Below are 27,590 nucleotides of genomic sequence, written 5' to 3'. Positions count from 1 at the left end.
TCTTATAAGGCTTTTATCAGAAATAAAGGATGATATACAAGCTAAGCCCTGAGAATAGTCTGGCATTTAGAAGCACCCATAGATCCATGCTAGCAGTTATTAGAGCTGGGTGGACCTGCTGGTGAGATAGAGGACCCATTTGGTCCAGGTTGGTAGCTATGTCCTATATGCTGCAGTAGGATGGACTGGAGCAGAACTCCCACAACAAATGGTACAGGGCTTGTTACATCCAAAGTTATGAGGATGATTAATAAAAGGAGCAGTCTTTAAATGCATGGGTGATTATGCTTGGCTACAATGAGAAGCTAAGAAAATGGATATTATTCATTAAGCTCTAATTAGCAGGTAAATTGTACAGGGGGAAGTGAGTCCAAGTGTTACTATAAGTAATTAATGTGCTACTTCTCTCCCTGGTCACCCTTTGATTTGAACCATCTAACCTGTAGTCTTTCAGAAGCTAAGATCCTGGAAATATCGGCTGCTAATTATTTTGGTGAGTCCCTGATTGCACTAAAGGAAATGAATGTGTCCCGTTCTCTCTAATGACTCAAGCACAGGGAGAAGATAAAGTGGTTCTAACCATGATGAATTAAGCCCAGAGGATTTGGAGAGGACAATCATCCTCTTTGTTCATTTAACAAATGTGAATAATGTCTCAAAGTTGGTTAGGTAATATGATAAGACATCCTCTGATTATGAAAAAACCCAGCACCTGTCCCAAACTGTTTTTGAGTTGGTTGATATTATGACCTGACTGGCTTTTATTTCCAGTGATTTGATTCCTGCCTAAATCCCTGCTCAGCTCCTTTGAGGCTTCAACCTTACTCCTTGAGTCTACCTGGAACCAGACCTTCCTTAGCTTAGACTGACCCCTTGCTCTGATAATACCCAGCGTCCCTGCTTATAGATGTGGGGTCTGATTGGTCTGTACACCAGCCAGCCTCCACACTTTCCTTCTGATGCTGAGAAGTTCAGCTTCATCTTTCTTGTGGAAAAGACATGGCATGTGTCACTTCAGGGACTCATCTGGGTGAGATGGGCAGTGAAAAGAATGTCAGTTTGTATGTCCCACACTCATGATGGTCTCTGATGCTGCAGAGTGCCCAGAATTAGAGTCTAGAGGCAACAGATCTTGGGGCCTGAGCCCATTGAATACAGTCTCTGATATCCCAAGGAACTCCTGTCCTCATCTTGTCAGTTTTATACATTAGAACATCATCCGATAGTGTAATGTAACTTTAGCAAGTGATTCAGTACTTTCAGAGAAACATTGGCCAGAGGAGGTTGGAGTGTCTGAAACGGGGAGAGTAGTAGCAGGTTTAGGAGGCAATCCACTTTTTCTCACAAGCCGGGGCCGCTTGAGGCTAAAAGAGAAAATGTTCCTAGCAATATTCCTCATAATAATGAAAAGGTGCAAAGAATTCAAGTATCCATCAATGGATGAATAGATAAATAATAGGTGGTCTATCTCTATAATGGAGTATTATTTAGTAGGAGTGAGATCCATGCTACTACATCAGTGGATCCTTAAACATGATAAGGGAAGGAAGTCAGACATAAAACACCTCATATTGTATGGTTTCATTTATATGAAATGTAAATATAAGCAAATCCACAGAGACAAAAAGCAGATTTGTGATTTTTAGGAGGTGGGAGATGGGTGGAGGGGAGTGAGGAGGGGATACTGATTGTTCTGGGGTTTCTTTTGGAGGGATGGAAAAGTTCTGAAATTAGTAGTGAGGTGCATAACTCTGTGAATAAACAAAAAATGACTGAAATGTACAATTTAAAAGGTGATTATTATGGTATGGGAGTTACATCTCAGTTACAGCAAACAGTAATTGAAAAGCAAAAATAAGAATGCAATACTTACCTGATCAAGTCCCAGAGAAAAACACTGTCTTATGAAGCTGGGCTGCAGGAGAAAGGCTCAAGGATGAGCAGAAATTGAACCTGTATAAACCTGGGCTCCTCCAATAGACTTGGCATGACCTTGGGGAAGTTATTTTACCTCTTTAGGCCTCAGGTTGCCTGTCTGTTTAATGATATTGTTGGGAGAAAATATATCCCTGATGAGCTTTAGAAAACAATAAAATGCTTATTTAAAACAATACTCACTAATCAGCTGGGCATGGTGGCACATGCCTGTAATCCCAGTGTCTCAGGAGGCTGTGGCAGGAGGATTGCATGTTTAAAGCCAGCCTCAGCAACTTATTGAGGCCCTAAGCAACTCAGTGAATTCCTGCCTCAAAATAAAATATAATTACAACCAGAGATATGAAAAATTGTGCTCTATATGTGTAATATGAATTGCAATGCATCCTGTTGTCATATATAACAAATTTGAATTATAAAAAATAAAAAAATATAAAAAAATAAAAAGGGATGTGGCTGAGTGGCTAAAGCAACCCCTAGATTCAATCCCTTGTACTAACAATAAACAAGTAAACAAACAAATAAAAAGTAAAACTACACTCACTAATTATAGGCATGGTGTTATTATAGTGCTTAAGGGTTAATTGAGAACCTAGAAGACCTGATGAAAGACAATCTTCCACCATTGCTGCCCTTCAGGCCTCAGAAGATGCAGGTACCAGCCTCAAGTGCACAGATAGGTCACCCATTCCTGAGCTGAAAGTGCCATTTGTTTTCTCATTCCTCTGGGAATATCTTCAGTGTTCTGTATTTTGATTCTATATCATAATAGCTGTCTACCTCCAGTTTGGCTTCCTAGAAGGCCTTTTAGAAAGAGAATTTAAAAACCTTTAAAATCTTAAACTATACACTCTGCTGTATACCCCGTAAAGGGCTCCCCTTTAACTGTTGCAAAGCAATTGAATTTATTACACATAAGATTTGACCCACCCTCTCAAACAGGGCCTGATTCTCTCCCTTATATTTCCATATGACTGATTCAATATTTATCTGTTTTATTTAGTGCTCAGATAATGTTTAGAGTTCATAAAAATAAGAAAATCGCCAGGCTCAGTGGCGTGTGCCTGTAATCCCAGTGGCTCAGACAGAGGATCACCTAGCCTCAGCAATGGTGAGGCACTAAGTAATTCAGAGAGATCTTGTTTCTAAATAAAATACAAACAAGGGTTGGGGATGTGGCTCATTGGTTGAATGTCTCTGAGTTCAATCCCTGGTAACAATCTCCCCCTCAAAATAAGAAAATTAATTTAAACAGATACATAATTCTTTCCCTTTAGGTTATTAAAACATTGGCATCTCAATACTGCAAAATTGAAGTCCCGAGAGGTCATAGTAAAGTAGTGTCCAAACAGGGGTACAGGATAGAGGGTCGTTTCACTCTCTTTCTCCCCTCTACTCCTAAATGCCAGGAAATCCAAAGTACATCTACACGTAGCTCTCGGTACCAGGGGACTCTGCCAGCTCTAGGGCTACTTCAGCTCAGAAGTACATCATGTGGGAGCATTAAAATGCTTGTAATAGTTTGCAATCGCTCCTTACAAGTATGCTTGGGAGAAAATATATCCCTGATGAGCAAGTGTCTTAAGTTAGTGATCAAGTGTCTTAAGTTAGTGGAATGCTTGTTTCCTTTTATTCTCTTCAATTTAATTTTGATTATTTGAATTCAAAACTGCTCCCTGTCACAAGTGAAAGGTACTGAAATCCTCGGGAAATCAGTATGAACAATTTAACGTGGGTCCTACTAAATACTCCATGATATGGACTGGCTTTTGGCTGCTGGCCTCTTCTCCAGGCACACAGTATGGTAGGGAGGACAGCAAAGCTGTTCTTGGGCCGCCTTTATGGGAAAATCCTGGCTGAGTCCAGCTGTGCAAGAGCAAGCGGCCAGGGTTGCAGCCTAGAGGAGCAATGAGATAATGAATGTGAAAAGGCTCCCGGCGGGAGATTATTTAATCCTTGGTAGTGAGCACAGGATGGGTGAGGGAGCTTCACTTTAAGCAAGGGCACACATTTTCACTTACGGCTTTTTAGCTCGAGAAATTGAAATTTTAGGTTTCAGCAGTGTTCCCCCCTCCCCCGGTTAAAAGCCTCAATGATGAAATCCATTGCGAAATCCATCCTCTGACCACCCCCCTACCTACGTGGGTCCCAACCTTACCCGGGGCACGGGGGCTGTTGTGTCCAGATGGTGGCGCTCCCGCCAAGTGCAACCCCTCTCCCCAACTGCAGCAAGAGGTGTGGTATGGACCAAGTTTCAAGGTGTTCGCAGAAATTTCCTGGGAGGATTCGGGGGCTCGGGGAAGTTACGGACAAGAGCTGTAACTTTTAGTAGTTGGCAGAAATACACTCCAAAGACCAAGGTTGTTGAGAGAGCCAGTGTCCTAATTGCGCCCCTTTAGTTTAGCCAGAACATTCGGATTTCAGGTGTCCAGTGAACTTCAAGATATCCGGCGCAAGGCAGAGAACTCTGATGTCTGGGAAGGGAAATCCACGGTGTGAGAGTTAGCTCGACATGGAAGGGGTCGAAATGAGAGACCCCCAGGCAGGTGATGACAAGGGAGAAAATCTGAGCAGGTCTTGACTGGAGGGGGATGGCGCTGGTCTGCCCGCGTGTACTTGGCTGCTCCGCGGGGCACTTCAGTTCCCTTTTCCGCAGCTGCAGCGCAGCTCGCACAGCCTGACCGCCTGCACCACCCGGTAGAAAGTGCTGAACACCGGGAGAGGGGAAGGAAGCAGGAGCCACTCGCCTTCGTTTCTGGAAGAGCGGCAGCCCAAGAAAAGGGATTTCTTGTCCGTTTTACTTTATCCCAAAGCATCCCCTGAACTCCTTCCTTCGGGTGCCGGCAGCTGGGAGGGATGAGGTCCCGGCTCTCGCTTGCTGGAAAGCTAGGGACCGAATGTCCACTGACTGCCTCCTCTCACTCTCAGGTTGCAGACCCACGGCCCGCTTCCAGAGCAAGGAACACGGTACCTTTCTTAATGGAGTGCGCAAGACCGATACCCGACGGTGCGGTTTAATCGCTGCTTCAGCAAAGGGAGCCAAGTGACTCCCGACAGGGACTGGAACAGGGATAAGTTCCCTAGAAAGTAGGGATCCCTACTTGAAGTAGGTGTCCCCCTGGGCCGTCCTCTGTTCCCCATAGGGTGCAGAAGGCTCTGAACTGGCAAGAGTGCTGGTAGTGGGATTAACCTGTTAAGAAAACTGTAGTGGTGAGGCTATAGGATTCAAGGAGACATCTGCTGTTCCCTCAGGACCCGAAGAAGGCTGTGGACTGGCTTGGGTTATCAGTAGACCCTAAGCAGGACCCTGTGCCCCCCGCTCTGCAATCTACATCTCTTTGCCAGGTGTTGGTGTTGGAGGGGGGAGAAGAACTGACTAGAAACAGCTAAGCAGTCACTGTTAGGGAGGGGGAGGTGGATTCTGAGCTAGTCACGATGCAAGGTACCTGAGGGATTTGGGAGGGGGAAGCTGGCTTGAGGGGAAGCACATACAAGGCAGTCGGAAGCAAGATGACACCTCTTTGTGGATTCGTCCAAAAGAAGTGGTGACTAAGGCGGGGGTAGTCAAGGAGTTCTGATTGGTCAAGGGGAGGAGTTAGGGGTGGGGCTAGCTGCCTCTTGAGGCTTTAAAAGCTCATCGGAGAGGGGCAGAAAGCTGTCATTTGCTCTCTGAGCCTCGGAGAGGTAGCCACGCTTTCCCGGAGCTCCCGGTGACAGCGCAGGTGTTTACAGTCCGGACCCGCTGCTGCTTCCCCGGCGTGCCGGGATCTCTTAGCGGTCTCCATGAGCAACATGGGGCCTACCCTGGCGGTTCCTACCCCTTATGGCTGTATCGGCTGTAATCTGCCTCAACCTGACTACCCACCGCCTCTGATCACTTTCATGTTCTGCGCGATGGTTATCACCATCGTCGTTGACCTGATCGGCAACTCCATGGTCATTTTGGCGGTGACCAAGAACAAGAAGCTCCGAAATTCTGGTAAGCTATTATTCCTCCCCTTACTCAGTGTGCTGCAACTTACAACCCCTAGGGTGTTGGTTTGGGTGCCCCGAATAAAGACTCCCTCACTTTGAACGTCCCTACTCCCAATTTTCCCCAAACCTGGGAGTGGGGTGGGTGATGTGCCTGGGTCCGCGAAATTAGCTCTTCTCATGGGTGGGGGAGTTAATAAAATTAGCTTAGGACATCTACGAACAAAGCCCGGGTTCCTGAGGTGCGCGGGAAGCTGGCTGAACTCTGTGGGGTCAGGATCGCCCGGGGACAGCCAGCCGAGCCTGACACTACACGGGTGGCTGCGCCAAGGCACCTCTGGCTGAGTGACGCGGAGGGAGCAGCGGCTTTGCACCTGAGAAAGTTTAAGTTCGAGGCGGCCGCGGTGGCGCTGACCAGAGCGCAACGCTGCAGCCGTGCCCAAGGATGGTCAAGACCTCGCTCACCGCAGCCTAGGAGCTCCAGCGCGGCTCCTGGGCGGCGGAGCGCAGACCCCCGAGCCGGAGTATCGAGCCGGGAGGTCTGAGCCTGCTGGAGCCGAGCTCTGTCCGCCCGTCCCAGGGCGCGCGGCGTGGAGAGGCGTTCCGCTGGCTGGCACTGCAGGTGGTGGCAGCGACTTCGGCGACCACCACGGAGATCCTTGAGGTTTGTAAGCAGGGTACAGGAGGTCGCAGAGTGTGGCGGTGGAAAGGTTCTGGGTCTCAGCACCAGGGACGGGGGTGGTGGAATAGAAGGCAGCAGAACCAGGGAGGGATCGGCGGCAGAGTGTTCGGAGAGTTCTGCGGGAGGGTGAGGGTCTCAGACTACAAAGCGCCAGGGTCTGGGAGCGACGAGTGGGAGTTCCCTTGCTTCTAGCAGGATACAGAGGGATCGGGGCAGCGGCGAGTGATGCGGGGGGCGGGGGGCAGCGTGAGTGAAAGCTGGATGCGGCAACTTGTGCGGTGGGTGGGGGCGACAGACACTGCGAAGCAGGGAGCGGGGTTCTCAGGTTAGGCGGGAGAAGGCTCTGGAGGGAAGGGGGAGTGGCGAGGGGCCCAAACTCCTCCGGGCTCCGGTGGTGGGGAGGGAGTGGGTGGTGCCCAGGGAGGGTCTCAGCCGCCAAGGTCTCTGTCGGCTTGGGTGGAGGGGAGCGAGGGAGTCTAAGGGGGGGGTCGCAGACCTACCACACTCACGCGGGCGGGGCGCGGCGGGGAGAAGAGGGTCTGGACTCTGGAAAAATACTTTGCTGGGACAAGGAGATCAAAACACACAAGTTTCAAAATTCAATGATGTTCACAGTCATTAAAAGTTTTCTTTCAAACTCTGGTGGGTGCGTCGGACTTCTCCTTGGTATCCCAGAGACGTGGGGGCAGCGACTTGGACCTTACCTTCATGGAGGTGGTGCAGTCTCGAGGTGCACACTCACGGAGCCCTGGGAACCACTTACAAAACCTGTTTTCTTTGCTTTTCTTCTTTCCTTTCCTTTTCTCCTTCTCTCTCTTTCTGTAATTCAAATAAACTTTTTTTATGATTGTTGTGGTTTTGTTATTATAGCTTTGCTTGTCTTTCCCACCTTTCTTTCCCAGATTCATAACTTTGAGGGAAACCCTAGGAATAACCTTTTCGGTAGAAAGAGCTGAGACCAAGTCTTGGCTGCAACAGCGGAAGGAAGCTGAAGGAGCCATACCTTTGCCGTTTTAAAAAGCCCTGTTTTCTCCCAGTCCACCACGAAGTGTAATAATTTTGCCAAACCAATGCTAATTAGCAATGAGGTGTTTCCAAAGAAAGAGGGCTCTGCGCCTTCACTTGGCCTCTGCTCCTTTTTGCTAAAGATTTTTTTTTCCTTCCCACCTCTGCCCTGCAAAAGGGGAATGGGGGGGATCCCTTTCACTTTCCCGTTTAGCCCTCAGGCTTCAGTAAAGCCCGGGGCCAGGAGCCCGGGCAGGGCGCTGAACCCGCTAGTGCCTCGCTCTTTGCGGGGACTGGGTTTTCCTTCACCCGCAACCGCTCTCAAATTTCTTTGGTCTCAGACTTAATTTTACAGAGCATTACCCCTTCCCTCACGTTTTACTCTTAGGTTACCTGGAAAATGGTAAGTGTTTGGGCTTAGTCTTTGATTACTGTCTGATTTTTTTCAACAGCAACGCTTAAGAAAATGGTCTGTGACACCCTTTATCAAACTATTCCCGTTAGATACGTTTTCACTATAAATTCAATGCGGGGCTAGAAAAAGGAGAGGTGGTATTATTATTATTATTATTATTATTATTATTCAGGTGGGGGCTTCATTACACTCCCGCATTCTCCTTGCCCCACCCTCTTTGTTTCTGAGGACAACTCTTTGTCCTCCTTCTTCCCTCCAGCGGCTTTCTCCCCTCCCTCCGGTGTGGAAAAAGTTTACAGTTTGTTTTTCTCTAAAATGGCCTCACCATGACTGCCTCCTCACAATGCTTGTGCTCACTTTTTCTGTCTTATGTTCACTTCTTTCCCAGAGCAGAGATGACACTCTTTCAAAGGAGAAAAGGTGGGCAAAGGGCAGGTCTCTGAAACCTGGATGTGCATCTGAATCACCTGAGACCTGCTTGTAAAATAAAAACATGACTGTATTTCTTTAAACAAAAATTCTACAATTCTAAATTGTCACCAATACAGTTGACTTTTCCCTCCACCTTAAATATATAGATTTGCACACTTTAACCATTTATTCTCTGTCTTCCCCCTTTTCTCCCCCCTCCCCTATGTTTTCCAGGCAACATCTTTGTGGTCAGCCTCTCTGTGGCTGACATGCTGGTGGCCATCTACCCCTACCCTCTGATGCTGCATGCCATGTCCATTGGGGGCTGGGACCTAAGCCAGCTCCAGTGCCAGATGGTTGGGTTCATCACAGGGCTGAGTGTGGTCGGTTCCATCTTCAACATCATGGCCATCGCTATCAACCGTTACTGCTACATCTGCCATAGCCTCCAGTATGAACGGATCTTCAGTGTGCGCAATACCTGCATCTACCTGGTTGTCACTTGGATCATGACCGTCCTGGCTGTCCTGCCCAACATGTACATTGGCACCATCGAGTATGATCCTCGCACTTACACCTGCATCTTCAACTACCTGAGCAACCCTGTCTTCGCTGTGACCATCGTCTGCATCCACTTCGTCCTCCCTCTCCTCATAGTTGGTTTCTGCTACATCAGAATCTGGACCAAAGTGCTGGCGGCCCGGGACCCAGCTGGACAGAATCCTGACAACCAACTTGCTGAGGTTCGCAATTTTCTAACCATGTTTGTGATCTTCCTCCTTTTTGCAGTGTGCTGGTGCCCTATCAACGTGCTCACTGTGTTGGTGGCTGTCAGTCCAAAGGAGATGGCAGGCAAGATCCCCAACTGGCTTTATCTTGCAGCCTACTTCATAGCCTACTTCAACAGCTGCCTCAACGCTGTCATCTACGGGCTCCTCAATGAGAATTTCCGACGAGAATACTGGACCATCTTCCATGCTATGCGGCACCCCATCCTGTTCCTCTCTGGCATCATCACTGATATTCGTGAGACGAGGGAGGCCCGTGCCCTGGCCCGTGCCCGTGCCCGTGCTCGTGACCAAGCCCGTGAACAAGCTCGCGAACAAGACCGTGCCCGTGCCTGTCCTGCTGTGGAGGGAACCCTGATGAATGTCCGGAATGTTCCACTGCCTGGTGATGCTGCAGCTGGCCACCCTGATCGTGTCTCTAGCCACCCCAAGCCCCGTTCCAGGTCTGCCTCTGCCTACCGCAAATCTGCCTCTATCCACCACAAATCTGTTTCTGGCCATTCCAAGGCTGCCTCTGGCCACTCCAAGTCTGCTTCCGGTTACCCCAAGTCTGCCACTGTCTACCCTAAGCCTGCCTCTGTCCACTTCAAGGCTGACTCTGTCTATTTCAAGCCTGCCTCTGTCCATTTCAAGGGTGAGTCTGTTCATTTCAAGCCTGCTTCCAAGTCTGCCATTGGTCACCACGTCTCTGCTGGCAGCCACTCCAAGTCTGCCTTCAGCCCAGCTACTAGCCGCCCTGAAGCCACCACTGACCATGTCAAGCCTGCTCCCAGCCACCCTGAGTCCACCACTGCTGACTACCTTGAGCCTGCCACCACCAGCCTTCCTGAGCCCACTGCTGCAGGACACCCTGAGCTGTCTGCCTCCCACTGCCCTGAGACCATTGACACTAGCCGCCTTGAGTCTGACGTCACTGACCTCCCAGAGTTTGCTTCCAGCCCTACCGCTGTGTCCCCTGAGCCTGCTGCCAGCCAGCTGGAGCCTACCCCTGCTGCTGACCTTCCTGACCCTGCCGTAGTCACTCCCGCCACCAATGATTACCAGGAGGTTGTAGTTATTGATGTTGAGGATGATTCTGATGAAATGGCTGTGTAAAAAGTGCTCTTGTGGGTGGCCAAGCAGTGGTCCACTTTCCAGTTTGTTTTGAGTATGTAATCCAAAGTGAGATACATCTATACACAGAAACACACACAGACACTGACCCACAGACTTGGTGTAAGCTACATCCACCTTTCAGGCATACTCTTCCTTGATATCATGTACTCTAAAAAAGTGTGTGTGAGTGTGCATGTTTGTGTGTGCTTGCTATCCTAGAGATCAGATTTCCCTCCAGTTTAACATCCGTTGTTCCAAGTGTTCCTTTCCTCCTGCAGTTGACCTTCGGCCCTCAATGATCCCTGAAACATTAGACTTTGATTTTTCCCCACTCCCTTCCCCTTTCTCCCCATTCCTCATTTCCTCTGCCTTGTTCCTGCTTTCTTCTCCCATTCCCCAGGGGTGGGGGAGGAGTGCATGCGCAATGGTAAAGGTGTATCTTGGTGATGACTTCTGTCAAGTGATTGTGACTACACAGCTTTATGTTTTTAACTCTTTGTTGTACTTTTAATGGCAGTCAGAAGAACAGTCACAATAAAGTGCAAGTACTTGAAAGTTTCTTTTCTGAATTCCAGTAACATAATATGATCCATATCTGAAGATTATAATTTGATAAGGTCTTATTAAAATAAGTGTTTATGCCTATGAGATCAAATGGTAAAAGGAAATATATAGTCACACCAAATCATTTATATTTTGTGAAAATTCAAACGCTGGTGCTGATTTTCATCGTTAAACATGGAGGGAAATGATGAGATGTTTTTACCATTTTTAGTTATTTCCTTTTTTTTTTTTAGTGTTTGCCAGGATTTTCTTTCATTTATTTTCTCAGAAATAAGTACATTTATACCTAATCTTTTCTCCTAAAATCCAAACTTGTGGTTGCTAGGATCAATTATACTCATGTTTTTATTATTATAATTCATAACTGCCTTTTATCTTGGAGATTTTTTTAAACAGCCTGATGTTTTTTTACAATTAGTTTTTACATTTTTTTTTCATTCAAAGGAATTTGAAGTCAAAATCTAGTCAGAAGTGACTGGAGTATGCTATGGAAGATAAAGTGAGTGTTTCTCCAAAACCTTGTTCCTCTGACCCTCCTAGCAGGGGATGGGGGTGAGGAGGAAGAGATGCCAAAACCAGTCAGTTCCATCACACCTCGCTGAGGTTCAACTGACACAAAGTGTGAAGTTATAGTCATCTCAAGTCAGTACAGTACATTTGACAACCCAGGGATTGTTTTTCCTCTAAATTCAAACAAACAAACTGCTGTTTAATAAAAACTTCAATTGTTGATTCAAATTGATACTTTAAGCAAAGTTTACCATACAAAAGCTTGTAAGGATAAGTGGGAATGTATTACTGCCTTAATTCTATTCTGTATTTGTGGTAGCAATTAAATAAACGTGGTTTTGTGGCTTTAATGTGTGATTTCTTGATAAATTAACTTATTCTACCACAGTTACTTGTGGGGAGGGTTCAAGTCTGGGGGGTGGAAAAGCACTAATCTTGGGGAATCAGAAGATTTGGGTGCAAGTTCCAACCCTGCACAAACTTGCTGTATCCCACAGTCAGTGTCCAACACTCTCACCTCACGGTCTCTCAAACTGGAGAGGGTCTGGGGAAGGAGGGGTCATCAGGGTTGGTTTGTTCTCACTAGTGCTATGACATTGGATGCCCTGAGTGGCCTGCTCTTGGGCTTGTGGACCTTCCTTCCTGCTTCCTAAGGTTCCTCTTTTACCCCTGTGGAAGGAGTAAACTCAGGCCCCAATAATGTCATGACTCCGGAGACTGTGGGTGCTGAGGAAGAGAGCCCACGAAGCAATGGGAGAAGACACAGGAGTGAGAGAGGCCTAGTGGAATGTGGGTAGCAAAACTCCAGCCACTGCCCAAGGCCTTGAGCACAGAAATGGTCTCAAGAGAAGTTCTAATGATAAGAAAATTCTCAAAGTCCTTGGTACAAATTAAAGTGGATTCAAGATAATATATAGCAGGACTTCAGTTTTTAAAAAAGATGCCCATTTAACACATGCACATACACATAGATACCCAGAGTCTACATGTGTAGTTGTCCTAGCTGTGCTTTGTCCTACTGTCAATACAGACTGAGGTAATTTTAATCTTCTTTTTTTGTGTGTGATAATGTAGATTGAACACAGGGGTGTTCCACCACTGAGCTACAGGCCCAGCCCTTTTTATTTTTATTTTGAGACAGGGTCTTACTAAGTTTTCCAGGCTGGCATTGACCTTGCCATCCTCTTGCTTCAGACCGTCAAGCTGGGATTACAGACATATACCATCTTGCCCAGCCATCGTAACTTTCAATGCCCAAGTTCCAACAGTTTAAGTTCCACAGCATGACTGCTGTATCTCAGGCTGACTGCCCCTTACCTCGAGCAAAATTTCTGCTATTTATATCTGGAGAGCTAAAAAGAATGCTTACTCATGTATTTACAAATTGGCACCCCTCTTTTTCCATGTTCTTCCTCTTCACCCCCACCCAAGGAGCTGCTCTGGGAGAGATTGTCAGTGTCCAAACCAAGGGTGCTGTGTCCTAATGCTCTAAACTACCATTATCCAGGGTTTAGAAAGGAGGTGAGAGAGTTGAGCAAAACTATCTGGCCTTGATTACAACTTTGTCAATACTGCTCATACCCAGAGTCACAGTCCCACCAAAATAGCTACTTTGGGCTGGGGCTATAGCTCAGAGGTAGAGCGCTTGCCTAGCATGTGTGAGGTTCTGGATTCAATCCTCAGCACCACATAAAAATAAACAAATAAAAAAAATAGCTGCATCACCTACTTCTGCTCATCTCCCCCAAACTGCATTCACCAAACCTACCTGCCTCCCAAGTTACACCCACAGCAACAAGCAGCAAGGCATGTACCACCCAGAAATGCTTATCTCTGTCCCTCCCTTACCCCATTTATCTCCACACCTCAAAGTCAAGAAGCCTCCAAAACATATCTCTGGTTTACCATACCCACTTGGATTAATGAAGGCAAGAAGATATTTCTCCGCATCAAGGTTTAAGGTGCTTCATAGTTCTCCCTGGGACAATGCAAGGCTTCTGGTAACAATCGAAGGGCCAGTTTTGCTGATGGCCTCCAAGAGACAGTCTGCTTCCCTGTGAGCTTGTCTCCACAATGAAGGGATTTAAAAAATGCAAGCAATAATGATAGTTTTTTCCCCCCAGTTTCTACTCTTGTTTTTCTGCTAAATAGAAATAGAATTTATAATGTAAATGGACAGCTTGACCATCTTTAACACACACACACACACATACACACACACATCTCACACATCTATGTGACTGCCATCCTGGTTTAAGTATAGGAGTAGGAGGTGCATGCCTGTAATCCCAGTGACTGGGGAAACTGAGGCAGGAGGATGGCAAATTCAAGGTTAGCCTCATCGACTTAGTGAGACCCAGTCTCCAAATAAAATAAAATGGGCTGGGGATATAGCTCAGACATAGAGCATGCTTGTGTCAAAAAAAAAAAAAAGTGAAGGAGAAATAAAGACTTTCTTTGACAAACAAAAATTGAGGGAATTTGTCACTAGTATAACTATCTTACACGAAATATTAAAAGATGTTCTTCAGAGAAGAAAAAACTGATATACTTTGGCAGCTTATTTTTGGTGGGGGGCACTGGAGATTGAACTCAACCCCTGAGCCACATCCCCAGCCCTTGTTTGTATTTTATTTAGAGATGGGGGTCTCACTGAGTTGCTTAGTGCTTTGCTTTTGCTGTGGCTGGCTTTGAACTTGTGATCTTCCTGCCTCAGCCTTGGGAGCTGCTGGGATTATAGACATGCACCACTGTGCCTGGTTCAACAGCTAATTTCTTCAGTTACATAAAGGACAAGCATCAGAGAAAGAATAATGAAGATAACATAAAATTCCTTCTTTTTCTTATTTGATCTAATAGATATCAGTCTGTTACTAGCAACAATCTTTTGAATGATTATATTTTATAGATAAGTGAATGACTGACAGTAATATTATTATGGAAAGTAAAGAAAAATTGAAAACAATCTGTCACGAGTATTATATCTGAGAAATGGTATAGAGTTATTTGAAAGTGGGTTAGATTGTAATACATATAGCAAACTTCAGAGAAACCACCAAAAAGGCAAACTAAGAAGTATAATTGATATGTAAGAGAAGAAAGAAAACAGAATCACAGAACACTCAGTTAAACCCAGAGAAGGCAGAAAAAGAGTGGAGGAAAAATAGAGAAAGAATAGGGTAATTCATAGACAATAATTAGAAATATGTGAGATATTAATTCATCTGTACAAATAACTGCTGAAGTACAAATGGTTTAAAATGCCAATTAGATGGCACAGACCCCTTTTTACAAGAAATCTATATTAAACATAGAGACACAGTTATATTAGAGTACAGGGATGTACTGTAAAAGATATAGCTTGGTAATGTTAATTGAAAGAAAGCTGCAGTGAATATATTCAATTCAGACAAAGCAAAAAAAGAAAAGTGTGAGGAATAAATAGGGACATTATATAATAAATGGGAATGTTAAAACATATGAGTAACAAGGGGAAATAGACAAATCCACAAATACAGATGTATACTTCAACTCCCCTCTCTTTGGAATTGACAGACCCAGCAGGTGGAAAAGCAGTGTGGATGTGGCTGAATTAAATAGTACCATCAGTCAACTGTGTCTTGTTGACATTTGTGTAATACTTTGTCCAACAAAGGCAAAATAAACATTCTTTAGAAGCTCATCTGTAGTATTCACTAAGGTAGGTCATAATCTGGTCAAGAAAAAATATACCTTAACAAGTTTAAAGGAATAGAAATCATATAAAAGTCTTTTAAGATTATGGTGAAATTAAAGTAGAAATCAATAAAGGAAAGCTGCAAGATTCTAAAATAATTACAAATTAGACCGTGGGACTGGGGTTGTGGCTCAGTGGTAGAGTGCTTGCCTAGCACATGTGAGGCATTGTGTTCAATCCTCAGCACCACATAAAAATAAACAAATAAAAAATAAAGATATTGTGTCCACCTACAACTAAAACCCAATATTTTTTAAAAAGAAATTAAACTACAGACTTCAAGAAAACCTATGAGCCAAGTTTAAAGAGAAATTAGAACATATTTTGAATTAAATGAAAATGTAAATGCAACTATAAAAATTTGTGAGATGCAATGAAAGTAGCATTTAGGAGGAAATTTAGAGCAATGAATGCAAATATTAGAAACTAATATTTAAAACCAATAATCTAATCTTTCACTTTTGGAAACTAGAGAAAGGAGATTAATATAAAACTAAAACAATTAAAGGAAAAGTATAAAGTATAAAGCAGAAAAAAGCACATACACTGATCCTACTTGACAAAGACTTTAAATCAGCTATTTTAAATACATTGCAATTACTAAAGGTAAACAATATTTACAGAACTAAAGAAAAGTATAAAAATGATGTCTCACCAAAATGAGAATATCAATAGAAATAGGAATTATAAAAAAGGAATAAAAACTCTAGAGTTGAAAAATGCAGTGACTGAAGGGTTGTGTTTATAGCCCAGTAGTAGAGTGCTTGCCTAGCATGCATGAGTCCTGGGTTTTGATCCTTGGCACTGCCAAAGAAAAAGAAAAACAAATGGAAAAAGAAAAAATAGTAACAGAAAATTAAAAATTCACTAAAGGTGATCCCACAACAGATTTGAAAAATCAGAAGAAAAAAAATCAGTAAACTTGAAAATAGAACAATTCAGATTATCCATTATGAGGAACAGAGAAAAACAATTGAAAAAATTAACAAAGCCTCTCTAAAGTCCTGTGGGACACAATAAAAAATATCAACATAATGGAATTAGAGAGAGAGATTGATGCCTCAGTTCATTTGTGCAGCTATTACAGACTGTGACACACTGGGTAATTTATGAAGAACAGAATTTTCTTTTTTCTTCACAGTTCTGGAGGCTGAAAAGTCCAAGAGCAAAGTGCAGGCAGGTTCAGCTCTCTGGTAAGGGCTGATCTCTACTTCCAAGACGGTGAACTTAGTACTGCATCCTCCAGAGGGGAGAAAACTTCTGTCTCATATGTTAGAATGGTGTAGGGCAAAAGGACCAAATGCTGGGTAAAACTTTTTTTTTTAACAATAAGGGCCTTGGGCTGGGGTTGTGGCTACATGGTAGAGCGTTCACCTAGCATGTGCGAGGCTCTGGGTTTGATCCTCAGCACCACATAAAAATAAATAAATAAAATAAAGGTATTGTGTCCAACTACAACTAAAAAATAAATATTTAAAAAGCAAAGCAAAACAAACAAACAAACAAAAACAATCAAACAAACAAACAAAAAAAGCATTGGTAACACTTGAGTTTTGGAGAGGACACATCTAAACTACAGCAGAAAAGTGAGAATATTCAAAGAGGTGAAGGCCAGATCCTCCAAAATTAGATTAGAAATATTGATCTGCAACTCTAAGGAGCTCAGTGACCTCTAGGTAGGAGAAACTCAAAGAAATTCATGCCTAGACACAAAATAGTCAAATTGTTGTAAGCAGCAAGAGATACAACTCATCACATATGAGTGATTCTCTATATGATTTTTTTAAAAAAATTAAAAACATTTTTATTTGTAGATGGACACAATACCTTTATTTTGTTTATTTAGTTTTATGTGGTGCTGGGGATCGAACCCAGTGCCTCAGGCATTCTAGGCAAGTGCTCTACCACTGAGCCACAACTCCAGTCCTCTCTATATAATTAAGTGATTTTTTATCCAAAACCATAAAGAGAAGATGGAAGTAGGATAAATAATCCAAGTGCTGAAATAAAAAGACTGTTCAAACAAGAAACTTACATCAGCAAAACTAGCTGTTAGAAATAAAGGTGAATTCCTACTGAATAGGTGCTAGGGAGCATCTTTTTATATGCTTATATGCCATCTATACATCTTTGCTGATGTGTCTGTTCAAATCTACTGCCCATCTTTTAAAAGAATTTTTTTTAGTTGTAGTTAGACACAATACCTTTACTTTATTTATTTTTATGTGGTGTTCAGGATCGAGCCGAGCACCTCACCTAGCAAGGTGAGCACTCTACCACTGAGCCACAAGCCCAGACACTGACTTGTTTCCTTATTGTTGAGTTTTAAGAGTTCTTCATATATTTTGGATACAAGTCTGTTATGGTTTGGATGTGAGGTGTCCCTCAAAAACTCACATGTGAGAAAATGCAAGGAGGTCTGGAGGAGAAATGGTTAGAGCCTTAACCTAATCAGTGAATTAATCCCTGGTGGGATTAATCCCTGGTAGGATTAATTGAGTGGTAATTGAAGACAGGTAGGGTTTGGCTGGATGCTGACTGGTGGTGTGGCTATGGGGTATATATTTGTATATGGGGAATGAAGACTCTCCCTTTCTCCTCTTCTCCTCTCTCCCCCCTCTCCCCCTCCCTTCTCTCCCTTCTCTCTCTTGTCTCCCTCCCTTTCCTTCCCTCTCTGACTCCACACTTTTCCAAGATGATGTCCTGCCTCACCTTAAGTCCTGAAGAATGGAGCCAGCTTTCTATGGAGTAAGACCTCTGAAACCGTGAGCCCCTAAATCAACCTTTCCTTCTCTACAGTTGTTCTGGTCTGGGGTCCTTTAGTCACAGCAGCGAAAAAGCTGACTAAAATAAAGTATTTTATTGTATATATGTTTGTAAACATTCTCTCCTCATGTGGTTTCTCTTTTCATTCTTTTAACAGAATAGGCAGTTTTAATGAAGTGTAAGTTATAATTTTTCTCTTTCAGAGATTGTCCTTTTGTTGTTGTCTCTAATAAATCATTGCCAAATTCAAAGTTACCTAGGTTTTCTTCTATACTATCGAGGAGTTTTATAGTCTTGTATTTTACATTTAATTCTATAATATATTTGATTATACCTATGGAATTTTGGGGAAAGGTGTAAGTAAGTTCTGCATATAGATTCTTCACGATTATAGTTTTCTAGTAAGCTTTGAAGTGAGATTATGTTAGTTCTCTGAATGTGTCTTCTTGGACCTTTCCTAAATATATACACAGCATGCGTGTGGTGTTCTAGATTCCCCAGAACATGTTAGAAATTTTTAGAGCCCTCTAAGGTCATATTCATCTCTAGTTTTCTTGTAAAGTTTGGTGCTAGGGATTGAACTCGTGGCTATGTGCCCACAAGGCAGGCACACAGCCAATTGAGCCATGTCCCTAGCACTACTTTAAGGGGTTTGATCAGCCTCTTGATACCTACTAGCACCTAATGTAACCTCAGGCAGTTCCATTATTAAACAATTGCCAATGCCATTTTTAAAATATTTATTTTTAGTTGTAGATGGACACAATACCTTTATTTCATTTACTTATTTTTATGTGATGCTGAGGATCAAACCCAGGGCCTAGCATGTGCCAGGAGAGTGCTCTACCACTGAGCCACAATCCCAGCCTGCCAATGCCTTTTTTGACAAATACCCAGGGGATAAGCTTATTAATGCAAAGCAAGCTCTGAGGTAGCTCAAATAAAGATCTTTGACACTTTCAGCAAGTTGTCAGTTTGTTCAGATGGCTCTATTTCTTGGGGATGGGGACTTTGGGTACCTCCAGACCTGTTTTACCCCCTCTGGTGGCTGCTGTGCTGCTAATATTCATCTACTGTAATTGTGAGGCTGTTTTATGGCAACTCTGGAGCTGTGGGAGGGCTGGGGGACTATGGCAAGTTATAATACCACCAAGGTCACTGTTCTTACCAGGATTTAGTGACTTTCCTTGAATAAACTCTCCTCGGATTTTTGCAAGGCTTAGGCTAATTTTCAGAGTTCTGAAAAGTTATTTTTGTCAATTTTTGCAGCATTTTAATTGCCTTTTTGAAGAAGCATGATTTTTGGAATTTCTTGCTTTGCCATCTTTAAGTGCACTCCCTGCACACTTTGATTTTTTTCACCTGTGTAGTATACCATGGAAATCACTCCACATCAGCTTATAAAGTTCTTCATTATTATTTTTATAGCTGCACATGACTACATTGGGCCAGTGTTGCTTAATTTACTTAACCACTCTCCTGTATTCTTGGACCTTTCCTAAATATATACACAGCCTTATGCATGTGTGTGGTGTTCTAGATTCCCCAGAACATGTTAGAAATTTTTAGAGCCCTCTAAGTCATATTCATCTCTAGTTTTCTTATAAAATTGTGTGCTAGGGATTGAATTTGTGGCTATGTGTTCGCAAGGCAGGCGCACAGCCAATTGAGCCGTGTCCCTAGCACTACTTTAAAGGGTTTGATCAGCCTCCTTATATGGGAATTTATTTTTTCTGGTATTTTGCAATTACAACAATGCTGCAGTGAACATTCTTGTGTACGTGTGTATTTTTGATTGTTGGAAGCTCATCTTCAAGGATGTTTATTCTTATGACTGAAATTTCTGAGTTGAAAGGTCATGTAATATATTGCCATATTCGCCCTGGAAAGGTTGTACTGGCTACTAGTCTTAGTAACAATAAGTGTATCTATTTTGAAAAGACTCATCAATGGATTTGGTTGTTGTGATTTTTATTATTTTCTCCTGTCTGAAAGGTAGGAAGTGGTATCTCTGTTTTAATTAGCATTTTGCTAACTATGTACTGAGGTTGAACATTTTTCATATATTTAAAAGCCATTTTTCTTACTTTATTTTTAATCATTGTTTGCTAAATATCTCTCATTTTTTCAGAATTTTACATATGAATAAATTAAGGCTTAATTAGTGGATTCTAGAAGAATTGAACTCATAGAAACAGTACAATGGTAGTCATCTGCAATTGAGGAGGTAGTATTAGGGTAATATTTGTCAAAGGACTCCAAATTTCAGTTAGACAGGAAGAGCAAGTTCAAGGATATATACCCAGGAGTTGGATTGGTGGATCATGTAGTTTTATTTTTAATTTTTTGAGGAACCTCCATACTGATTTCCATAGTGGCTATATGAATTTGCTTTCTCCATAACAGTGACTAAGTGTTCCCCTTTCTCTGCATCCTTGACAGCACTTTTCCCCATCTTTTTGATTATAGCCACTCTAACTGGGGTAAGTTGGCATCTCATCATGGCTTTGATTTGCATTTCCCTGATGGTCAGTGATACTGACCATTTTGTTCCTATATCTGTGCCTATTTATATGTCTTCTTTTGAGAAATATGTGTTCAGATTATTTAACTGGTTTTTAGTTGGAGTTTTTTTGCTTTTGATTTTCTGATTCCTTATATGTTTTGGATATTAATCTGGATGAATGTTTTGCAAATATTTTCTTCCAGTCTCTAGGTTGTCTCTTCATGCTGTTTATTGATTTAAAGACCCTCTTATTTTTTTTTATTTTATTGGTTTCAGTTGAATTGCCTGTTTATATATTTTCACCATTTTTCTACTGGATGTTTGGTCTTTTCACTGTCAATTTTTTAAAATTTCAAATTAGTCTTTATTTTCATGGACTTGCTAATCACAAATTCATGTCTGAGATTTGATATTTGTTTTTGTTAACATATTTTTGATTAAATTGAATGTCTTCTCAATGGCTATGGTTAACTTTGATTAAGTCCAAACTCTTTGACCAAGTCAGTTCTTAATTGACTTCATAATTCTGGCACAATTTTTGGACACAACAACAATTTTGAAAAAGGCTCAGTCACCTGGGTAATTCCCCTCCTAGTCAAGCCAGAGAGAAATTGTGATTCAACTATTGAATGAAATTGCTGTGTGAAATTGGGTGTAGGTTTTGGTGGAATCATCAAGAAGTTTTATGACAGTGCCAGAAATTATGAAGCATGGGTTAGCATTTGTTTGCAAGTAAAGAAAAAAAAAGAGGGATTTAGCAAAAGAAATTTTAAGCAAGAAGAAAGGACTATAACCATAAAAATAAATAGTTTTAAAATGAGTGTTAACAGCTTTTGGCAGATTAGCAGAAAAATAAGAAAGGGTAAGCAAAAAACAGTTATCATGGATTTGAAAGAAATTGAGTATCTGTCAGATATAAGATCCTGTTTTTGGCAGGTATGGTCTATGGGAAAGGTAAACAAAAGAGAATACCTCTCCTAATGAAGAGACCTAGAAACACCAAAGTGACAGGCACCACACAAGGTACTTTTTTTCTCTTATCTCTAATTCTTACAGAAACATTGCTGGTTTAATACTATTACTTGTATTTCCAAAAAGAAGATTGATGTTTCAAAGGTTAAGAAACTTGTATAGTCACAAAGCTGGAAAGTTATGCAATTTGAACCCAGAGGTGCTAGAGAATATCAACTATCAATTATGAATAGTACTTCATAGTCCATTCTATTAAGAGTAATCAAAACATATTAGCCTTAGATAACAGCAACAATAACTAATCATATCAGTTACTTTCTACATTCCAGGGACAGTATTCAAAAATTCACATGGATCATGATATTTAGTTCTTAGATAGAATTCATTTACATTATCTGCATGTTTCCAGACAGTACCATCTATCTCATTGCCTAGGTTAAAATCCTGGGGATTATCCAGGACTTCCACTTCATCCACAACCATTTGGTTTATAAATACAGAAACTTCTGCCTCTTCAATTGCTTCTCATCTCTTCTTCTTGATTGTTATAGTCAGTACCTGAGTTGAAGTACCATTATGCTTCAGATAGATGATTTTAAGGGCTTCCGATCACTTCTCCCTATCTTTGAAATCCACACTGACCAAGCTGACAGAGTGATCTTTGTAAGCCACAGATCTAAACCCCTCTCTCCTCTAGTCCTTCTCCTAAGCTTAGGAAACATACTCTATACCTCTAGATTGAGACTCCCTACCCAGATCCATTCTGTATATCAGCTCTGGGGAACTGCCTACCCTCCCCTGGTCCTGCCTTCAAGTCCATCAATTTTTAAGAGTTCTTATAGTCGTTTGTGTTATATGTTGTGAATATTTGCAAGTTTTAAAATTATAGTCAAATTTATTAGACTTCCTTTAACTGTGGAATGTGGGTCATACTCAGAAAGCCTTATACAAAGGTTAAAGAGGAATTCATTAATGACTCTTTCTAGTATTTGGTCTGATTTTATTTTTTACATTTAGTTCCCTAATCCATTTGGAGTCTATGTTTTTGTGTATGCTGTGAGATGTGAATCTAATTTTATCTTAGATTTGGGGCCTGGTCCTTTTTTGTACTCTCTTAATAGCTTCCTCTATTCCTTTTATAGAAATTGGTCTGTATAAAATTTCTAACTCTTATGAGGTCAAAATTTATAACCTGAATTTCCTTATAAAATTACCCATTTCCTCTAGGTTTTCAAATTTGTTTCCACAGAGCCTTATCTTAGTCCATTTGGGCTGCTATAACAAAATATTGTAGATTGAGTGGCTTATAAACTTCATAAATTTATTTCTCATGTTATGGAGCTGGAAAGTTAAAGAAGAAAGTGCAAATAGATTCGGTGTCCTGTGAGGTTCTGCTTCCTCACAGATATGGTGGAAGGGGTGAGGATGCTGTCTGGGGTAGCTTTTTCAAAGGCACTACTTCCACTTATCTGGCCTCCATTCTCATGATCAAATCACCTAGATTAGATGATTCAGAGTTGGAAGATGCATGGCAACTTGTAAAATCCTGAGATATGAAGTTTGGATGAGGCATAAGCATAGGAGAACAGTAGAAAAAGAGGACTACGTTCTGGAACTCTTTCAGTCCACTCCACTCAACCCACTGGCTCTCTGGAACTACTGACAAAGAGGTGGCCTAGGCAGGTATTTTATCACTTAGATAATTTGATTGTAAAATCCAATTCATTCTTTGGCTCATAATATAAAGCAATTGTTAAAAGTCCTAGCCAAAAAATTTGGAAAGCTTTTGTTTTGGAATAGACTGGAATTGATCTACTTCATTTAATTATTATGTCTTTTAGGATTGACCAATCTTCTCTCAGAATCAATTAGCTTAAAACTATTGAGTCTTTCTCTTGCCTCTGAATTCCTATGGCATTTCTTGGACCAGACCTTTTACTTGGCACTTTGCATATAGGGTCATAAAATTTTAGAGTTGGAAAGAACTTTAAGAGTCATCTAATTGAACTTAATACTCAGTGTAGGGATTTCTTCTGTAATCTCTCTTGCAGATCAGTATCTAGCCTCTGACCAAACACTGCTAGTGATGGAGAACTCTATTGCTCAAGGCCCTTCCACAGTTGGGCAGCTAGATAATTTCTTGGTGAAGGCAGAGATAAAGACTGAGCAGGAGACTAAGAAGGAGCCACCAGATAAGTAGGAGAAAAATAGCAAAGGCAAGAGAGTTTCAAGAATGAAGGGCTCGTTAACTTGACTAAACATTGCTGTCAGGGCCAATAAATTGAGAATTGACATGTGCCTATTGAATTTCACTTTAAGAACAGTTTCAGGAAGAATGGTGGGGGTTGTACCTAGAATTGCAATGGACTGAAGCATGAATGGGGAGTGAGGGGAAGGAGCCAGTGCCCAAGAACTATTTTATGCAACCAATTTTGTTGAGGATGGAAGAATATATGGCAGCAGCTAGAACAGATTCAGAAAATAGAGGTCCTGAGGAGGTGCCTGGGAGCAAATATGACCCAAAGTTTTAAAGATCTTCTGGGCCAGGTGGATTTTTTTCTAGGTGAAATCCCAGGGTATGAGAAAGGCAGCAGTACAATGAGTCCAGGTGTGGGTGCTTTTGGATGGGATGAAGTAGAGCATGGACAGTTGGCAAGAAATTATTAAAGAGTTAAAACTGGCTCCACCATTTCTTAGTTGTGTGACCTTGGAGATAATAATGTCTACTGGTTGTTACAATGTCTTCACATATGCATGGACAGATTACATCATATGCAGTGTAGCACAGCAGCAGTGTGGGTTGTTGTTCAGCTTTATTTTTGAAAGCAAGTGCGGCAAAACCGTGTGTAAGAACACTGAGTACTTCAGGTTATAATGCTACAAACTACACATCATCTTTAGTCAGGGCCTCCCTTCTCATAACTCGTGCCTCCCCTGTTCTTTAAAACATGGGTGCACCCTGAGAGTTGAGGTTACACAAAGGCTAGCTCATGACAGGCCTTGAAAGCCACACTAAGGGGTCAGGAATAGACATGGAAGATCATCACAAGCATTAGACATTTTGGATCAGAAAAGTCACTTTAGAAATATAGTGTTTTAGTGGACAAACAAGCTGAATTGGAAACAAAGGGGAACTACAAGCAGGATGAGTAGCTGGGAGTGATTACAATGATCAATTAATAAGATGAAGAGCTAGAGAATAGATAGAAGAAAGAAATTGAAAAGAGATTTTGAAGGAAGACTCTGGTGAATAACTGGACATGGGAGCAAGAGAGAAAAGGAAATGAAATGACTAAGTTTTTGACTTTGGAGCTTGGAGGACTTGAGATATCACTAAGAAAAACAGAGAAACCAGGAAAGGACTTAATTTTGGGGTGTGTGCATGTATAGTGGATGGGCCAATTTTGAGTCAGTTAATAATAGTCCTATTGGGTACACTAACCACTATTGGGCCATATCTATTCTTACCTACCACTTAATATTTTTAATGTGATACTCAGGTGTAGCTGTGAGAGACTTAGGAAGGAAAAGCTGTCTATTATTCTCACAGGTTCTAGTAATAGGTAGTACAACCTGGCATGCAGGGCCACATAGAAAAGTCAATAGGAGCCAGAAGCACAATGACATGACTCCTTAGACATGGCCTTAATTGGGGTTTTCTCAGGAAAGGCAGAGGGCAGAGCATGGTGAGCAGTTCAGGCTTGGCTATTTTGAATAGTTCTTGAAAGGCTCTAGCCTCTAGAGGTGGTCTCTAGTTTCCTGATTCCTGGCTCTGGGATGGTTTGTGCAAATATTGCCTCCTGGGGTATATAAGCTGAATAGAGAATGGCTGTTCTGGATTTGTGAGTTTTTGTATACTAAAGACCTGTTCCTGGATGAGCCTTTTGCTATTTTATAAGAACTGGCTAGCTCCTGGAGGAGCAGTCTCTCCCCAGCCAAAAGGAGGGCTTTTGCTAATGGGATCCATAATTTATATAGAGACTTCCTTACGATAGACATACAGATGGATTTTAATTTTTCACTATTACAATGATGTAACTAAGCTTTAGAAAATCTGAAATGGACCTTCTTGTCTTCCACAGCTCAGCTCATTGCATAGAGTTTAGGTCAGCTTAGGTCAGTTTACTCCCTGGTTTCTGAGGGGCGGATGGACACATATGATGATATAAGCACTTCTTCAGGACCCCATAAAAACAACCTGGTCTCTCATGGTGTTTCTACCCATGAAAGTAAAAAAAAAAAAAAAAAAAAAAAATTAAAACATGCTCCTCCTGTGCCACCCTGCCCTATAATTCCTCACCCTTTTCTTCTTGTCCTCTTTTCCCAGTGTCTTCTGCTTTACAAACTGGCAGCCACCAGACATGTGTTAATTTCCATTGTGAGACACGGACCCCTGTCAGGTGGGTCTTTGGTATCACAGTAGCATTTTACAATCAAAGAAACTGAGGCTGAGAGAGTGAAGTGAGTTGCTTAGATTAAAAGCTTAATCCCCTATTTTAAGAAATAAGACTCAAATTTTGAGGCAGTTTTCTCATTCTTGAATGCATCAGTATTTCCCATCCCATGCTCCCAATCCTATTCACCTTAAGAGATCATACGTCCTGTATGCTAATCCTAGTTTCCCATTTTTCAGATGAGGAAATGGAGTCTCAGAGACTGAGGTAACACAGCTCTGAAGCTAGCATGAGGCAACAAGAAAGCAGAGTTCATGCCCAGTTCAGCAGGCACATGGGCAGGATTCAAGGACTACAGAGATAAAGGGAATATGACAGCAGAATATGATGTCAGGAAATTGCATTGCTGCATCACTTGTGGTCCACTCTTGCCAGTTTTTTTGCCCTCAATCTCTACATTGGCAAGAAAACAAAACAACATGTGAGTTTGAGGCACAGAAAGTCAGTATGAGAATGTCTCCCTTACATACACCCCTGGGCTGACACCTTCATTAGGTGTTCTTTGAGATTCTACTGAAATAAAAGGGAATATCCTCCTTTATTAAAATTAGAGGCTGCACTGTATACCCATGTTGCTTTTCAAGGGAAGATCTAAATGGAATGTTTGGGGATATTATTTTATATTTCAGGGAAAGCCCCTATTGAGCCACCAGACACTTGATGACAGCCATAGCCTGGAGAAATGAAGACAACTGTGAACCATGAAAAGTTTCCTCATTTATAAATTGACACTCATGACATTTCCCCTACACCTCACAGGGCCACTGAGAACGCTGAAGTGAGATGGTGGCTGTGGAAATGCTTTGAAAATAAAAATGTACTGGATGCCAGGAGGGTTAACTGGGGATCCACAGCAAAAAAGTGCTTCACTTGCTCAGTTCCCATCACAGAGTAGCTCAATGCACCATGAGCTCCCTGAGAGCAGGAGAGTCTCTCATATGTATGTTTAGTCCTCTGAGCACCTAGACTGCTGTCTGGCGTATTGTTTGTGCTTACTATACCTCTGTTCAGTGAATTTATTAACAAGATATTGAGAGTCATTTGTCTTAAGAATTCTCTCCATTAAAGTGAAATCAGACACAGATGGGATATTCTCCTATTGACTTAAGCTGGAGGCAAAACCTCCTGAGTGTTTTATTTTTAGTAAAGGTTAGAGGACATAATTGATGTGTCTAGTTTTGCGGTTTTATCCACCATACAAGCCTTCACACATGTGCTTCGAGGTTCACATGCTTATTTCCACTGCCAGTAGCTAATTGACAAATTTCCCAGTTTCCCATTTCAACTTGGAGAAAGCACTGTTTTCACTTGCTAATTAACCATCTTGACAAATTAGAAAGAAGCTTCTGTCAGAAGGAATTCTGGACCACTTGCTGACAGAAAACAAATGCCAAAGATATTTTTTTTTTCCAAAAGATTCAATTTAAGTAAAGTCAGAGAAGGTCAACTATAGAAGGAAGCTTTGGAATAATCTAGCCCCAAACTATTATTTTCTACAAGTGAGAACTGAGGCCTCGAGAAGGAAAGGTGTTTGCTCAGAGTAACATCCTAATGGTTTGAGAGTAGAGAGAATGACTAGAAAGAGCATGTGTGACTCCATATTGAGTCTAAAATAAGACATAATTAGTTTTATGTGGTGAGTTTGCAACTATATGTATTTGGCAAGGTACTTATTACACTAGACCTGCTTTTTAAACTATAAGTTACCCATAGTGATACACACATAATTTCCATTTCATAGATTATAGTTGTTAGTTTTATATGTCAGTTTGACTTGGC

At 42.0% G+C, this 27,590-nt stretch overlaps 1 protein-coding gene across 1 annotated transcript; it reads left to right on the top strand.

Moving 5' to 3' along the window:
- The first annotated feature begins 5,619 nt into the window (after positions 1-5,619).
- Gpr50 (G protein-coupled receptor 50) lies at positions 5,620-11,713 on the top strand. The gene is made up of 2 exons (XM_005338511.3): positions 5,620-5,914; positions 8,655-11,713. The coding sequence occupies exons 1-2, from the start codon at positions 5,719-5,721 to the stop codon at positions 10,301-10,303; spliced, it is 1,845 nt and encodes a 614-aa protein (XP_005338568.1). The 5' UTR covers positions 5,620-5,718; the 3' UTR covers positions 10,304-11,713.
- The last annotated feature ends 15,877 nt before the right edge of the window (positions 11,714-27,590 follow it).

This window comes from Ictidomys tridecemlineatus, chromosome X (genome assembly GCF_052094955.1).
Source record: "Ictidomys tridecemlineatus isolate mIctTri1 chromosome X, mIctTri1.hap1, whole genome shotgun sequence".
In the NCBI taxonomy this organism is placed as follows: Eukaryota; Metazoa; Chordata; class Mammalia; order Rodentia; family Sciuridae; genus Ictidomys; species Ictidomys tridecemlineatus.
This window is presented reverse-complemented; position numbering and strand designations above follow the sequence as displayed.

Bases quoted from the DNA above. Each gene is read 5' to 3' on its own strand.
- Gpr50 (XM_005338511.3), top strand. From the start codon at position 5,719: ATGAGCAACATGGGGCCTACCCTGGCGGTTCCTACCCCTTATGGCTGT. The intron at 5,915-8,654 runs GTAAGCTATTAT...TATGTTTTCCAG, and splicing joins CAAGAAGCTCCGAAATTCTG to GCAACATCTTTGTGGTCAGC.